Below are 17,791 nucleotides of genomic sequence, written 5' to 3' on the forward strand. Positions count from 1 at the left end.
AAGTGTCTCCCCCCCACCCCGTGCAATAAAGCTGCTCCTCCCTCCCATGTATTGCTGTCCTTGCACTATATCGTACCATGCTGTTTTTTGTTGGGGCATTTGTGTTGAAGTCCAAAGGTGACAAAAGCTGACAAAAGAGGGCGGGGCGGTTCTCGGCTCCACTGCTCAACCATGAAGGGAGAGGGAGAGGCTGCTGCTGCCTGTGCCCGAGATTTAGTCCCATTCAATTTTATGGTTCTTTTCTGACCAGAGGTACATCTTGACGGGAAAGCCCTGGGATGAATCCACAGTGGTGGCAGGTCATAATGGAGCTTCGTGTAAATAAATAAATAAATAAAAACAAAATGGATCACGGTGCAGCAGTAGAGAAAGGCAGCAGTAGAGAAACAGCCTTTCAGCTTTCTGCCTGTGGTGGTGGCAACAGCCACCACCTCTTTTTTCAATGAACCTCATTCTCTAGCCCCATCTATCACCCTGTGCAATGTTTGCCGTACTATTGTATTTGTGTTTGTGTGTCTGTATATATATAAATATATATATATATTGCAGGGGAAAGGAGAACGTAGTGGGTGGGGCAGGAGATTTCGCTGGCATAGTAGCAATATAGGTGAAAAGACAGATGAGAGCAACAACACACAGACGTAAAAGCAAATGGATGACCTTTATCAAGAGAGGGACAGGGGGAATGCAACCCTGTTAAATCTGCTCGATCTCTCATCAGCTTTTGATACCATAGACCATGGTATCTTCCTGGATCGACTACGTGGGATGGGCATCGGAGGCACTGTGTTACAGTGGTTCCGGTCCTACCTACGGGATCATTTTCAGAGAGTAGCGTTGGGTGACCACTCCTTCGCCCCTTGGCAATTGAGCTATGGAGTGCTGCAGGGCACCATCTTGTCCCCAATGTTATTTAACTTCTATATGAAGCCGTTGCGAATGGTCATTAGGGAATTTGGAGCTAAATGCCATCAATATGCTGATGACACACAGCTCTATCTATCTCCCTGTGGCAACTGAATCAGGTGAGGCTGTGCAGGTCCTACACCAGTGCCTAGACTCAGTAATGGGCTGGATGAGGGCCAATAAACTGAGACTGGGGGCCCTTCCACACGCTGTACTGAAGGCTCATGCATGCGCCCCAAGTACGACCCCAAAACGATAGTGTGGACTACAGCCAGAAGAGACGGAGGAGGAGGCGGTTGGGGAATCCGGGTGCGTCCTTGTCGCCTCCCCGCCGGCCTCCTGCTGCCTGGGTAAGAGCGACCCGGGTCGGAGAGCTCGGTGGAGGCGGAAGCCGAGCTCTCCGACCCGGGTCGCTCTTACCCAGGCAGCAGGAGGCCGGCGGGGAGGCGGTGGCGGCAAGGACGCGCCCGGATTCCCCAGCTGCTGCCTCCTCCGTCTCTTCTGGCTGTAGTCCACACTATCGTTTTGGGGTTGTACTTGGGGCGCATGCATGCGTCTTCAGTACGGCGTATGGAAGGGCCCTGAATCCTGGCAAGACAGAAGCCCTGTGGGTGAGTGGTTCCCGAGTCCGGGAGACAGGCTTATAGCCTGTTCTGGATGGGGTTGCACTGCCTCTGAAAGAACAGGTTTGTAGTTTGGGGGTACTCTTAGACCCATCTCTGTCGCTGGAGGCTCAAGTGGTCATGCTGGTTCACCAACTATGGCCTCTCCTGGACAGGGATAGCTTGGCCACGGTGGTACAGGCGTTGGTAACCTCAAGATTGGATTACTGCAACACGCTCTATGTGGGGCTGCCCTTGAAGCTGCTCCGGAAGCTGGAGCTAGTGCAGAATGCTGCAGCTCGGCTGTTGTCTGGAGCTGCCCCTTTCCAGCATGTAACTCCTCTGCTGAGGGAACTGCACTGGCTGCCTATTCGCTACCGGGCCAGGTTTAAGGTTCTTGCACTTGTGTACAAAGCCCTAAACAATTTGGACCAGGATACCTGAGAGAGCGCCTTCTCCCCTACCAACCTGCCTGGTCACTGAGGTCATGCTCCTGGTGGTCCCACATAGATCCATCCTCCAATTGGAGTCCACCAGTGGAAGAGCCTTCAGCGTGGTGGCTCCCCTCCTGTGGAATTCCCTGCTTCCGGAGGTCAGGCAGGCACCAACTTGTACTCCTTTCAGCGCCTCCTGAAAACATCATTATTTCAGGAAGCCTTTCCTTAATGTCCAGCCATGAGCCACTATATTTGCTTCTTTTAAAATCTGTTTTAAGTGCTTTATCATGTTTTTATTTTCATTTTATCTTGTACATTGCTCCAAAATTTTCAGTGGGGAGCGTTATATAAATATTGTAAATAAATAATAGCAAATACATAATAAAGTGCCCAGCGCCCAACTTCCTAAGGAGCCGAAGGAGGAAACCACAGATGCAAGGGGGCCCCCCCCGCCCACAAAAGTAGGTGTGATAGAGCCCTTATTTAGATGTGATAGAGCCTAAATAAGATCCTTTCTTTAAATGTACACACAGTTGTAATGATGGGGATCCGCACGTCGCTCCCAGAGCGCTTCTATGCGATCCCAGTGCACCCCGAAAACGATAGTCTGACTTCCCTGTTAAAGAAACGAGGAAGAGCCGTCCATGCCGACGCCGACGACGAGGAGAGCTCTCCGCTGGCGAGGAGAGCTCGGCAAAAGAAGGAGGGGTGGAGAGCTTCCGCTCTGGGAGTGATGTGCGGATCCCCCCAGTGTTTTGTGCTCTCCACTTCATATGGTAGGATGTTCTAAGCAGGTTTACAGGATCAATCTCCTCCGAAAGAGACAGTTTTGGGTTTTGCAATACTCCCTTCCCCCCTTTTTTTGAGCAGGTATTGCTAGTTTCAAAACAGTATCAGTGTTCCACTCCAAGAGCATACAAAGTCATCCAGAAACCCCTCAACAATCTTTATAGTCAGCTCTTTAAGTACAACCAATGTAGAAGTGACAAGTCCTCCTCCGTTTGCTTGGCTGGGACCATTTGGCTCCTCCTCTCTCAGAATTGTCTCCTGGTCATTATCTAACTCCATTATGTAAGTATATGAAAGAACTGCTTATTTTTCTCTTCCTAATTTTTTTCTCCCTTTTGTATCATCCCTCTTTGATTGTATACCATTACAACATATAAGTGGTCTTAGGTGCTGTAGCATCAAAGGCATTTATAAATGTGGTAAATAATTTTTTTAAAAAATGTACACCATTATCTAGTGGGCACTATAAAAACCTATGTGAAAAGGAAGGAGACATCAAAAAATGAAAAAAAGTTTTGAGCTGATACTGAATAGAAAGCAGACTCTGATAATGTGTGCAGGTTGTTGGTTGGGCTATATTAAAATAAGCAATTCTAAGTGCACTTATTTGAGTGTAACCCCTACTGAATTCATTTGGACTTACTTCCAACATGGAGGCTGGTGACTCCAATGTCAGTAGGGTGTAAATCTTTTCTGAGTTTCAGGCCATGGCTAGACCAGGCCTATATACCGGGATCATCCCTGTGCATCCAAATGACACACGGGATCCCAGGAGCAGGCAGGGACGACCCCTCCATTTGCCTGGGATAATCCTTAGGTCTAGCTAAGGCCTCAGTCAGAACTCTAAAGGAGCTATTGGAGTTGCTGAGTTATATCCCCAAAATAGGTTTAGCACCTTGGATAGCCTGGTTAGAGTTCTGGCTGGTTCTAACTGAAACCCAGAATGGTTTTATAGCCCCACTGAAATCAGAGTCACCAGCCTCCACTAACTGATAAGTAAATGTGCATAGGACAATTATTATTATTATTATTTATTTATATAGCGCCATCAATGTACATGGTGCTGTACATCTTCAGTATGTCCTTTCAAGAATAAACTCTATTTTTGTATCATTCCTTTTATATGCTGCAATCTCAAACAAAAATAAAATGAGTTTGATGGCACATCATGTTATTAGAAGTGGATGATATCAGTAGAGGGAACTTTGCTCTGGTTATATATGGTGTATGGATGCACCCTTTGTGTTTTCAGTAAGCTCTCTGAAGTTTGGACTGCAAATTATGTGTGTGTTATGTCTAACATTCAGTCCTTGCATAGAAGGCATTTGTGCTTGGTATTCCATGAAAACTAAAACACAGATAGTGAAAACGTTGTTAATGTGCAATTTAAAAACACACTGAAACACACTGTGCAATATGTTTATAAACACAAACAGATTTTGTAAGAGAATCCACACTTTATTTTAAATCAGCTGCATTTTAAATGACAGGAGAAATAAAAAAGTAAACATTTACCATTTTAAAAAGAGAAATATTTACATCATATACAATAACGACAAATAGTACAGAAATGCATATAAGATAGTCCAAACGCTGATCTCACTACAGAATGAACATTCGTCATTTCCTTGGAACAGAGCCAAATTGTAGCCTCATAGGTAATAATGTAGAGTGGGAAACTGGTCCATATTTATTATATTTGAGCACACAGTTCTAATTTTGCCATAAATCTACTTTGCCTAAGAAAGCAATTCTCATCCTTAAATTAGTGAACTACTGTATAAAAATTGAACAATACTTTTTGCTGCATTTTTAAGAGCTGTGCATTACCTCCTCTTTGCATTTTGCTATAGTGTAGTAGAGTGATGCATGCTTGATTCCACCCCCACCCCTTATCACCCACGGAAAAGTGTTTATGGGGATATCTATAGTTTGACTTCAAAAATTCAAATTTGTATTCAAGATATAGAGGGAAAGCATTTTTAAAGAGTGGATAGTAAACTTCGGCTGCAGTTCATTTTAAAATAGCAACTTATTCATATATAACACTTTAAATTGTACAGTCGGGATTATTTAGGTTAAAACTATTATATAACTTGCTGGTTGTACAATATGGTAAATAAAGACTAGATTGCCTGAAGAAGTAAGAAAACAACAACAACAACAACAGGATACCAGTAACTTTATGTGGAGAATCTGATTGAAATGGATAAATAACAACCTGCTCTTAGCAGAAAGAATTAATATTGCTTTCTCAAAAAGCTTATTGAAAATTCTAGAATATTTGCATGTCAAGCAATCATTTAACAAACTGAAAAGTTCAGCACAACATATGTACAAATACACAGATTTAAGTCTCAGATCAGTTGTGCAGTTGTGTCTATATAACAGAGTGTAGAAACAATGCCCCATCAACACTCATCCATAAACCACTTTAATAAAGTTGTTTAAGGATTTGTACATCAAATACCACCAAATAAAGAAGCAAACTATGTCTTGCAAGTCAACAAAATCAGAAACACAACAAATTGCTTCTATAAATCATCCTGCAGAAACTTTTCATAACTAATGTCTAATAACATATTTTTAAAAACCAAAATTATTAATATTTCAAAGGATTAGCTACTCATAATTTTTTAAAAAATGATTTATTGACTGACGTTTTAAATACCTAGAATGAAGTGTTGACCCTTTGAAGTAATGGCAAGCTGCCATTGATTAACGTGAGGTAGGATACCACGAAAAAGATTTTAAAATGCAAGGTTTTCTCTTTCTTGGTTTTAATATCTCTACCTATTATAACGATCATAGATTTTTTTCATTGACCTACCTTACTAGGCTTTTGTAATGATTCCTGTAGGATTAGCTTTAAATTAATGCTTTGAATTTATGACTCCTAGAATATTTTTGTGAGCAAATCCACATCAAAAGGGGCGGGGGAAATTGACAACAATTGGTATTCTTCCTTATATCATACATTAGATAAATCCATGAACCACTATTTGGGAGTCCAGCTTCAGCTCTCGATGTATGACACAGGGACTTCAAAAGATTTTCATGTGTCTTAAGCCAGAAGTATCATGCCAGGTGTTATTGTTTGCATGCAGGACATTCTTTAGAATAAATGTGTAGTTATGGGGCCACATCCAAAGAATGGTAAGGGGAAGGAAAATAATTGCTAGTGCTGTTCCAAAAATGCTTGTGCAAGAGTTCAGTGTGCTATTATAGGTAGGTTTTATAGCAATTTTCATGTTTGTGCAAAAACTTGCACAACTGAAAGAATATCTTAGGATTCAGTTCCGCCTTTCTTGCACAATTGCTCTACGCTTGTAGTACTAGCAATCAAAAGGCATTGTGCAGTTATTCCATCTTTTCCGCAACTTATTTTTTTGAGGAAATAAGAAAGTCAGAAGAAGCTGTGGGAAAATATGGGAGGGTTACAAGTTGAAAACAACATAGTCTGAAACCCCAGTAAAAATACGGTAGGGTGACTGCATGATAAAAAATTAATTTGGAAGCACCCACAGTGTGAGGTATAAATCAGTTCTTCCATGAGTGGAAGATGCTTTCTGTATGGGAAAGAGTAGTTTTGGATCCAATCTAATTTATATATTTTTGTAACTGCTTCGTGCCCGTGTGTTCACAGGAGCAACCACTTGCGCAACAGGACTTTCGTTCTTCTAAAACCCCAAAATTAGCAGAAATACCCATCTCTGGAATAGGTAAGATTAGCAGAGCTCACTGAAGGGAGCTCTACTGACCAGCCCTGATCCAGAAAGGAACATTTCTGGTAATTTTCAGGGATATTTTTAGAAGCGCAAAAGCCCTGTTGTGCAAGCAGTCATTTCTGCAAGCACAGCGAAAGCAGCAAAGGTGCCACAGCCACATTGGATTCTGTCCAAATAAGTAAATGTTGAACAAAGCCTAGAAAATCATGGTTACTTATAAGAGAACATTCAGTAGATAAATCTGAGTAGGAGATTAAATATATTTTGTTAAAAATATGTTTGTTACATCAGATATGCAACTCAGTTGCAAGAGTCACCCTAATATTAATGACACTTTCCTCAGAGGAATAGGAAAGATATGTTGAAGCAAAGTGTTGAGATGTATCTCTGAAAACAATGGAATTATCTCTAAATGGAATTCCATACTCTCCAGCATATCCTCTGCTAGGGACATTGTATTAATGGGGAAAACATAGTTATAGATGTACCCATCAGTCCCTTATACTTTCCATTACTATCTAAATTATAAAAACTCTCAAATACATAATCACGGGGGGCGGGGGAATAACAGCAACAATAAAACCTAGAGTAATACATGTAAAAGCTATAACTCTTTGTCCACTTCCAAATCATTTATAAAACTAAGATGGTCTTTAGTTATGTTGATTTTAAATACTGAAAGCTAACTTAAATATGCAAGCAACAAAAATGCCTCAAAGATTACATAGAAATCTTGGATGCATGTTTTTGTAGGAATAGTTTCAAGATTGCAAGATGAACTTAGCATGTGAATGGCTCTATTAGTTCATAATGAACAGCATGGGGAGTAGAGACACTTCGTCCAGCATTCTGTTTCTAACAGAGATCAGGCATCTATGTTCCCTCAGCATCTGTGTTCAGAGGTATACTGTCTCTGAACAAAGAGTTGTTTTCTTGAAACAATTTACACATTAAAAATCAAAACATTAAGGCTGCAATCCTTTTCACGCTTACCTGGGAGTAAGTCCCATTGAACTCAGTGGGAATTACTTCTGAATAGATACACTTAGGATTGCACAGGACAATGTTTTGTCAGATCAGGAAAAAATGGCAGTATGAAAGGTTTTTTCCCCTTTTCATTTTAACCACTTTAAAAGTTTCAGAGTTCGCATAAGACAGTTACTCTTTCAAGCAGAACTAACAGTAATGTCTAGGACCACTTTCTTTTAAAGAGACCACCTTTCATATATTTTCTTCTCCTGGTCCCTAAACATTTTTAGTTGTGTAAATTGCTACCACTATGTAGAGAGACCATTTTGATTCCCCAATCCAGCTCCAGTTGTACTCAATTATGCATGACTGGTAGTGTCAGAATGTAGATGGATCTACACAATTGGATGCACATTCAATTGAAAGTGACGCTGTGCAAATAGATAACATCTGCATTTGAATGTGCATCTACATTCTTTTATAGTCTATCTACACTGGATTACTTTTAGTGTGTATCTCTATTTACATCCTGATACTATCCAGACATAACTACGCATTTCTAGATAGGGTGACTACATATATGAAAAGGAGAATAGGGCTTCTGTATCTTTAACAGGTGTATTGAAAAGGGAATTTTGAGTATCATTTTAGGCATACAGCACCTGGTGAAATTCTCTGTTCATAGCAGTTAAAGCTGCAGGAGCCCTGCCTAGTGTTATCAGATACAAAAGAGGGCAGGGCTCCTGCAGCTTTAACTGTTGTGGTGAAGAGGTAATTTCACCAGATGCTGCATGCATACAATTGACACCTGCTAAATCCCCCTTTCTATACAACTGTTAAAGATACAGGAGGCCTGTCCTCCTGTTCATATGGTCACCCTACTGCTAGAACTTGATTGGGATCCATCTATTTAGGGAGTCCACAGTTGTTTGGTCCCCAGGATAGTCTGTGGAAAAAAAGTGAGCTGAACATCAGTCCATGAGCAAAAAAGCACCAGTTAGATACCCTGTTTGGGAGCCAAGAAAACAATATCCCTAAAAACAAGGGCCAGGAGCAATTACAATGTTCTTGTTTTCAAAAACCATACTTAATTACAGCAAAAGAAAATGTAACATTTTTTTTAAAAAAAGGAAATGTGATAGTAATATATATATATAGCTTTTCCATAATAAAAAAGGCACACTGCCCTGCAGTTCCGGTCACATTCTAATCCCCACAAAACAACAAAAAGAAAAGAACCCATGCAGCAAATCCAAAACGTAAAAATGTCAATCTCTGTTAATACCTACATTAAATAATCTAAATCTTGTATCAATTTTTTTTAAAAAATAAAATGTTGAATTTTCTTGCTCTTTCTTTGTGAGGTCTCTTTGATCCTAAAAAAAATCAGCCCAGTTCAACAGTCTGCACACATGGTTGAAAGCTTAGGAATACCCATAAAGCTCTCATAAATGCAAAGGACTTCTCCTTCATTGTAATGTCAGGAACAATTGTGTGTCTTTCTCCATTGCCCATATCGAACTACCTGTAACATTGCAATGAATTCTCACAGGGAATACTATGTAGATATCAGAATCCTGCAGTGTTTGGGATCAGGTTCATTATGAGAAAAATACTTTAAATCAACAGGGCCTCTATATTATGGCCATAGTGCAGCACAATTATCCATGCTTAAGCCCCATTGATTTCAATGACATTTAAGGTTTCATAAACTGCTCTGAGTTGTAGCTAATGTGTTTAGAAATGAAGTGTAATTTTAATATTATGGGTATACAGATATAAAGGACGTAAAGATAGGACTCATAAAAGGCTATGCTGCATCACTTCTGGCTTGGATATTTCTGGTTTTGCAATACCTAACGCTTCAGTAGAAAGCATTTAGTGATGAGGTGGTAACCAGTGGCAATGACATCCAGTAACCTGCCTATACTATGTTCTCTGTATTATGAAATTCTTTTATATAATTCAGGTTCTCCTTTGTACACAAAATATGATTTATAAGTAAGTGAACAGAACATGATACTAACGGTGCAATTCTATGCATGATTCAACAGGTAAAAGACCTATAATTACCAGCATTTTCCAGTCATCCATGCTGGCTGGGGAATTCTGGGAGGTACACTTTTTTGTCTAAGCATGCATAGGATTGCACCCTAAGTTACTCTTCCATTCACTTAAGATGAGGCAATTTCCATCTATGAGCACCCATACCATATCTCATGCCATTCCCGAGGACCTCCAACCCCCTTTTGAGGGTGGCAAGGGGGTACAGAGGAATGGGGGAGATAAGAAAGCCTTGTTCCATGAGCTCTTTTCCATTCACAGAAGGAAAGCTAGGATCCAAGGATCAAGTAAACATTTTTTTATTTTTTGTTAAGAATTTATTGGGTTTATAAAAAGTGTTTTAATGGCATTTGATCATTCTCAGCCAGAGCTTTGTGGGTGCTCTAATGTGCACATGGAACTAACTGTGCAAATCAGTACCCAGCAACTGCATGTGCAAGTACTGTAGATTCATTGAAACACTCTCGTATACAAGGAGCTGATAGACTGGAATTTAACTCTGCTAGAGCCCTTGATCTTATAAATAGCAAAGAAAGGAGCTTTCAGAGAAAACAGGGAAGTTGCAGCTAAATGAAATGAATTCTTGCCACATGTCTTCACAGCAAAAGACATTTGAGGGATACCTACACCTGAACCATGTTCAAAGATAATAATACTAACTACAGGAATCAGTGGAAGTTTTGACCTAATTGACAAATCTACTTAAATAGTATGTTATTGGGACTCCATTGCATCCATTTGAAATATCTTAAATAATTCAGATGATATTGCTGAACTATTAATAACAAAAATGTCCATCAACATTTTCAATAACAGGTGGCCAAATTACACACATTTTCCCCATTGTTGTATCTACCTGTGCAATCTATAAAAAGTAGCACTCCATTTGTAGGCATTTAGCAATGGGGTAGTTCTATTGAAAATGATCTATTAAATATTTTATCAGGACAAGATTTTTGAGGATAAACATATAGCAAAAATGCCGAAAAGTCTGTCTTTAAACACCAAACATTTATCAAATTTAAAATTATTTTCTACTGCACCAAAAATATAACTTCCTTTCTTGCAGAAAATAAATTGCAGCTTTTGAAGGAAAGCTATGAAAGGGGTTAAGGATGGAATCATCAAATGTGAATAAATGAATGTTCATTATCTGACAGCTAGGAGAGATGGTAAATAGTTTGCTATATCTCCACTGAGCTGCTTTCCAAAACTAATATTCAAGTTTATTTTTTTGAGAAAGATGAGAAAAGAACTTTTTTAAAAAAGCAACAACCACAGAACTGTTGTCTGTGTCCTCATGCTCTTCACACCAGCTGCTGGATAACGTGCCAATATCTTCACACAAAGGCTTCCATCATAACAGACTGAACGAAAAAGAAAAAGAATGAAACAGAAGCCAATTTCTTCCATGATTGGCACTGGTGTTAACCACTGGAAGGAGAGAGCAAAACCCACTGGTGTGTCCATCTTCTGTAGCCCCACCAGGCTCACTATTCAGGAACAAAACTCTGGCGTGCACGGCTCAAGAATACTTCCGTGCTCCTTGGAGGTAACTCATTCAATATCTTCAGTAAACCTTCAGGCAGGATCTTCTTCTGTCACCACTGTAGGCCTTCGACAAGTATCTCCACCCTCTTACTTGTTTCATTATTTGGCTATCAGCCAAGGAGTTTGACCCTTTAAGTGACAGATAAATTATTTCACATAGAAGTGTCCTTTTAGATGTTAATAAAAGCACTACTCCTGTTCACAAAATCTCAACTTGAATTGAGTCTTATCTGTGTTATCGTGGTATATTTTACAGTATGTGTCCACATTTTTCTAGATGTATCATAATTCTTGGATTACACCAGCAGCAAGTGCTTTTGACCTCGCTATTTCTCGTGTTGTACTTGTGCCATCCCTCTTCTGAAAATAATAGGATTAAATCCCATCCCACTGAATTTACATGAGTTGATTGTAGCCAGTGTGTTTATGGCTATCCCACAGTTGTTTGTTCCAATCAGAAAGGCAGCATGGCATAAGTATAGTCTAGCTCCATGCTGTGCCCAGGAAGTGAACCAAATCTAAGTCATGCTTGCTAACTACCCATTTGGGATGCATATTTGAAGATGCAATGCACATGCTAACTTCTGTAAAGCTGTCCGCTGCAAAGTTATTGTGGTAGTGGTGGGGAATTTGCAGGGTGCATGACCTGAATTACATGTTTTCAATACTAGTAAGTGCCCAAAGCATGTCTAGTATACACAACTTGCATTGCTTCAAAGACTAAAGAACTCTAGCATTGCTTCTAAGTCTAGAGAAATACACAGACATCACTGCTAAGGCCAAGCCTGTATTGTTACGTTCAATTCTAGGCACTACAGTTCAAGAAAATTGTGAGAAATTAGAAGAGAGGGAGTTGAGGGGGAGAAGAATTACAAGTCATTTGAGAAAATGTGAATATAATTAGAAATGTTTTGTTCATGACCCACCAAGCCAAAGCACATTCAACTTCAGCTTCTTGTCCTAACTTCAGTAGTCAAACAAAACAGCTCTAGGTTCCAGTTGAAACGGTCAGTATATCATCTCAATCTTCATTTCTTCAGGTTAAAATCTAGCATATGCTAACCACTCCAGTCATAAGAGAGGAAAAGCAAATAACTGTTCATTCTGACCACTGAGGGCACAATTAGATGAGAGATCATGATCATGGATCTACTGCATTTTTTAAAAAACAAAAGTTTGCCCCACCCTCAAAATGTGTCAGGGGTTCTGCTCTGAGGGAGTTAGGTTAACCCATTATCCTGTGCTATTTTTCCAAGTAAATCCTCCTGAAGCGGCTAATTAACCCATAGTGGAAAACATATAGGTACACATATGATACCTGCAAGTTTCCTCCTTTAGGACAAATAGCAGCTTTAGAAGTGGGATTTGAATCAGAGAAAATGGTGCAGATAAAAGAGTTACTGTTCTTCCAGTGCTGTAGGACAGACCTGATTCCTCCCCTCTTGCAGTTATGTTTATTCAAATCAAATAAACAAAAGAACACACAAGAGATCCTAATCATGGTTTTCCTGTGTGTATATAAATCTAAATAATAGCAGCCACCATTCATTATTATGATCTCCTGCATCACTTTTATCTTGGGACAATGGTCAGGACATGAAGGAATGTTTTTGTGTGTGTGATATATATTAAGTATTACTTTAAATTTCCTAAGTATCAAGGCAGTTCAGCCATGGAACAAATTGATCCAACTGTGCGATCTTCCTAGGGGCCTAACGGAAATGCTGAATAATTCTTGCAGCAGTAAATCTATTTAACGTTCCTTAGAATGAAACAACAGCAGTGCATGACTATGGAGTGAGATAAAAAGGCAGACAGGAGCCTTTTTCAGATGTTTGAGAACTCAGTACAACTAACAAGTGGAGGGGGTAGCATAACACCAGCATCACACCTACTGCCCCTGTCCTCCAGATGTTCATTGTATGTAGTTTCCAAATATTTGAAAAGGACAGTATGAATGCTAGATGTTTTCTTTGTTCTCTATTTGATCACAACTCCCATTAGATCTCTTTAGTTTTGCATTGGAAGCTTGCTGTTCCAATGCAAATGACTACTTCATGGAAGAGATTAAACTTTTTAAAAATTTTTAAGAGAACATGACTTATTTTATGTACATATTTTGTTGTTATTGCATCAGTGGTGCCCTCTGCTGGCGGTAAGGTTGAAGAAAGGCAATCACTGTTGTCTACCCTTGTTGACTTAAGTCTGACCATTAAAAAAATACCATTATATGATTTATTTACAAATGCTAAATTTCATTTCATTTTAATAATGAAAATCCAAAGTATTTTAAGCTGTTCTTGCATTCATTGTCAAATGGCTTTGATCTTCATATGTACATAGAGTGGTTATTTCTGGCACCTTAATGCAATAACTTATTAAGCTGTAACACTTACTGTGAGTGCACAAATATCATGCAAATATTGCAGCTGTATTCCACAATGCAAGAAGCATAGCATCAGTACACATATAATTATACATGTGATTGACAATCAGATAAAAAAGAAGAAATGTAGCATTTTCTGTACAAAAATATGCAGCTTTTAAAAATTTGCAAAATGCATATCTTTTGGCACTTTACAAAAAGAACACTGTATAAAAATAAATATTCTATGCACAAACACACATACACACACACACACGCCAGTCCATGGTTAGAATCTTCACTGCAAAAGAAAAATATGAAACAATGTTAGTATCACACATCAAGTTTTTCGAAGCGGATATTCTAGGAAGAAGTGCTGTGAAGTTGAACATGTTGCAAGTTATAGGGGAGGTACTATGATTTGGTATAGTTCAGCCCAAATGAAGTACCTTAAATTCCACTGATTAAATTGGGAGAGATTTGTGTAAATGTCTAAGTCTGATTGGAGTCAATGTGACTTAAAAATGCATAGTCTTGTCTATTTTCAGCAGTCATTTCTCTTAGGGATGTATTAAGTGCTGCTGAGCCCAACTTTTTTTACCTATTAACTCTTCATTTTGAAATTCCATTCTTCAGTAATAGACTAGAATGAATCAGCAAACCATTTAGCTCATCTTCTCTAAAATTACTACCTACAACAAGGAGAGTTTTTGTTTTGAGCTTTCCCCCTTCTTATGGAAAATTACTCCTGTTTTCATGAGTATGTTGAAATGCTTCCTCACTAGATTTCTCCCTTAACAGCACTTTGAAAGGAGGAATTACTTTTGGGTTGCTTCTACTTGGAGAAGCCCATTAAAAGCTGTGATAATGACCTAGTTTGCATGCAACTACTAACTATGAGTTAAACAATCCATGCAGGAGCAAGCGAACGTGCTGCCTCCTACCCACTCACCACCTCTGTTTCGCATCTGCTTTGTTCATTGTGATATGCAAACCCAAAACTCTAGATTGATGAGGGAGAAACAAGCCAGAGTTTTAACCCAACAACAAGCTTTGGATGTTTTCTCTCTCAACAACCCAGAGTTCTGGGTTTGCACAACATGATGAAAACAGATGCAAAGTGGAAGGGGCGAACAGCTGGGAGGCAGCATGCTCACTCACTTACTTCTGCGTGGCCCCGACTAACTGGGTTGTTAAACCCATAGTTAGTCATTAGGTGCAAACCAGGTCATTATCAGAATAGATCTCTCCTATCAAGGCTAACACAAGAAGGCTTGTGCATAGTCAAGCACAGCATGAATCTTATGGGCACTTTATAAAGATTGATGCACCTGGGCATAGTAATGTAAGACTCAGCCATATAGAACAGTTTGTAGGCATAAATGTTCTCAAATGTTTTTGCAGATCATCATAAATCAAACCTGAGAGAACCCACAAGATAGCTATGGAATCTTTGTGCAAATAACAAACCGGTACCAAGAGGTTTAAATTCTTATTAACAAGAAACCCATTTATTATTATACAAAAATTACAAAAAAAAAACCACATATGTGAACATATGTTTATGTACTGATGTATAGCCAAATGTGTTTAATAGACTAAAGTGTGTTAGTGTGTCTTTATTGGGCTATATTATAGACTTGCATTGTCTTATAGTAGGAATAGCATTCTAATTATTGGTTTATTGTATTATAGTACCCAACACCACTATTGTCTAATAACTATGGGATACATCAGCTTTTTTGTAATTTTTGTATAATAATAAATGGGTTTCTTGTTAATCATCCTTCTCCACTAGTGGTTCGAGTAGTTGTGTGTGTTCTGGCACCCTATATATGTTAGTCATTTAAAAACTACTGCCTTCTATTTGTTTGGGTAAATCTCATTTCCTTACATGTAGCATAATTGTATAATATGCAAATTCATGTTTACTAACGGGGAAAGGAATATGTCACTGCAAATCCTTCATGCTTATCTACCTTCTTTGTTATATTCACAACATGCAACAATGCATTTAACATAACTAGACCATATTTAAATATTTTACCTTATTCCAGCATCCCTGAATTGGCAAACCATCTTCCCCCTACAGTGGAGAATGATTCAAGGAGTTTAGATGTTGGGAGAGGGAGAGGGAAGACAGACTAACAGTGCAATCCTATACATGACTAGTCAGAAATAAGTCCCATTGAATTCAATGGATATTACACTTATGTGAGTATAGGATTGCAGCCTAAAATAATCCCGAGGGGAAATAAGTAACACAGCTACAGAAAACATTTCAAATTTCAAATCAGATGAGTTAAAATACCTTAATGCAATACACTTTGCTTATAATGTACATGGATTGCATATACATGTCATACATGTTTGTGTAAGTGGGCTTTCTATATGTTTGCAGAAAAACCAGATGATCCAAACCTCACCTATCAGAATTTTATGACCAAATTCACTTTAGGCCTTTCCTAAAGTTCAGGTTAATGTGCAGTAGGTGTGAACCATTTAAACCTATTGAAGTTTTGCCTCTGATTTCCATGTTGTGTAAATTATGCTTTAAATGTGCTATTGTTTTTCATGTGTTGAGGATCAAGATGTCTTTCCTCTTTTGTGGGGTTATTGCATTTTTCCTAGTCCACAAACAGCAATATCCTTTTGCTACGAAGATGCAATCCTCTTCTAGTTGCATGACCCATAGGGTAGTGCATATGATAGCACTAGTCACGAGCAACACTATTCTTCCATATTTATGCCATTCTGTGAACAATTTCAGAATTTTTGAAAATTCTTCAGAGGTAAAACATATTCCTGCTGTTCAAGTCAAATCTGGGAGCACTCACAATGCTTCTTAAAAACACTAGCAAGCCTAACGCCTCCTGCAGACATATCCTGCCATTTTGTGAACATCTTAAAATGTTTTTATTCAGTCCTTTCCAGGTTGTGTGTGCACTTGTCTCCCATGTTCTGCAGTGCACATCTATTATTGTGTTGGGTCCAGGATCTGCCCTCTATAGACGGTTGAGCTACACCCATGGAAGGTGCCTCCACTTAATTTTCGGGTAACCCCCTCCTCCCTGCATTACAGCTCACCCCATTCAGCAGGGTCCCAAACACCCTACTTAGCATGTTTAGGGGGTTCTTGTCGAGAGAAGGAAGCAGGGAAGTCTGCTTCTGTCAGCCTAGTTGTATTGGCTTAAATCTGGATCCAGCCCACCGAAAATAGCTGCAAACATAAGCAGAATGATTTCCTGAAGCAAAGCTAACCTCACTCATCCATGATAATCTGAAAGGAGCTTGTTTAATGTCTTGAAAGGCCTTTTGTGTCTCAGATACTCTTGAATCTGTAAACTGAACTTTTGTTCATCCAAATTTCTAATTGGATTACCTCTAAGTCATTCAAATAATTAAATGAATGGATTTATTTTTTAAACATGATACATTTTTTATTTGTATCAAATATGCTTAGACTGTTCTTATTTGACTAAGCCTATGGATCGATCTAATTTTAGGTAGAATTACATCTGGCCTGTTCATGAGGCAATCTAATGTATTTTCTTATTTCTAAATAGAGTAATCTAGAGATTTCTCATAAGAAAATAACACATTTTGATGATGCCTGTCTTGAAATACAACAGTAAGTAATATGGTAAATTAACAATTATTTGGCACCGACATAACTATATGCTTTCTAAACCCATTTTCCTTAATATTTACATACTCCTGACAATACAGCTTCCCACTGGTATACGCAGCTGTAAGAATTCAATAATGGAGGATCTATTAACAGGAAATGAAAATGTTCCCATTGGTACAATGGTCCCATTGACAGGAATGAATCATATAATGCATCACATGTAAAATGTAGTGTTAAGGATCGTGTGATAGGAATAGAAGTTACATCTGAGGGGTCAGCAGAAGGACATGGTCATAACAGCATGTTTGCAAAGGCAGGGAGGTGGGAACATACTCATTAGTAAGGAAGAGAAATTAGGTGTATATCACACCTGAAAAGCATGAACCCATATGCCTGTTTAGAATACAAAGCAGTGGAGAGCCAGGCAAAAGGTAAGCTTTTGGCATGCTTGAGTTAGAAAGTATATTATTTTCATTGTGCCAATGCAGGGTTGCTTTGTTGTAAGAAGAGAGTGGCATAGCTTGACAAATGCTTTTCATAAGAGTTGTGTGTGTGTTTGTGGCAGCAGTGCATCTATTTACATATGACGGTATGTGTAACTAACAGCAATGCATGTGGACAATTCTGTGTGGAATTTGTCAGAAAGTGACAACTAGAAGAGAATCCTGAGAATCTCAGATTTAGCTATCTTCAGTTGTGTTGAAGTTAGGTGTACCTAACTTTCTTTAGATTATATTTAATTTTAAAAT

At 38.9% G+C, this 17,791-nt stretch overlaps 1 protein-coding gene across 1 annotated transcript in view; it reads right to left on the reverse strand.

The window, feature by feature from the left end:
* Window positions 1–13,160: 13,160 nt before the first annotated feature.
* Window positions 13,161–17,791, reverse strand: part of COL13A1 (collagen type XIII alpha 1 chain) — a 121,519-nt gene continuing 116,888 nt past the window's right edge. Inside the window, exons 35-36 of the mRNA XM_063133018.1 lie at window positions 15,459–15,497; window positions 13,161–13,712 (exon numbers count right to left, since the gene is read on the reverse strand). Of these exons, the coding sequence (XP_062989088.1) occupies window positions 13,710–13,712; window positions 15,459–15,497 (42 nt within the window). The 3' untranslated portion in view covers window positions 13,161–13,709. The remainder of the gene's footprint in view (window positions 13,713–15,458; window positions 15,498–17,791) is intronic.

This window comes from Elgaria multicarinata, chromosome 8 (genome assembly GCF_023053635.1).
Source record: "Elgaria multicarinata webbii isolate HBS135686 ecotype San Diego chromosome 8, rElgMul1.1.pri, whole genome shotgun sequence".
Taxonomy (NCBI): Eukaryota; Metazoa; Chordata; class Lepidosauria; order Squamata; family Anguidae; genus Elgaria; species Elgaria multicarinata.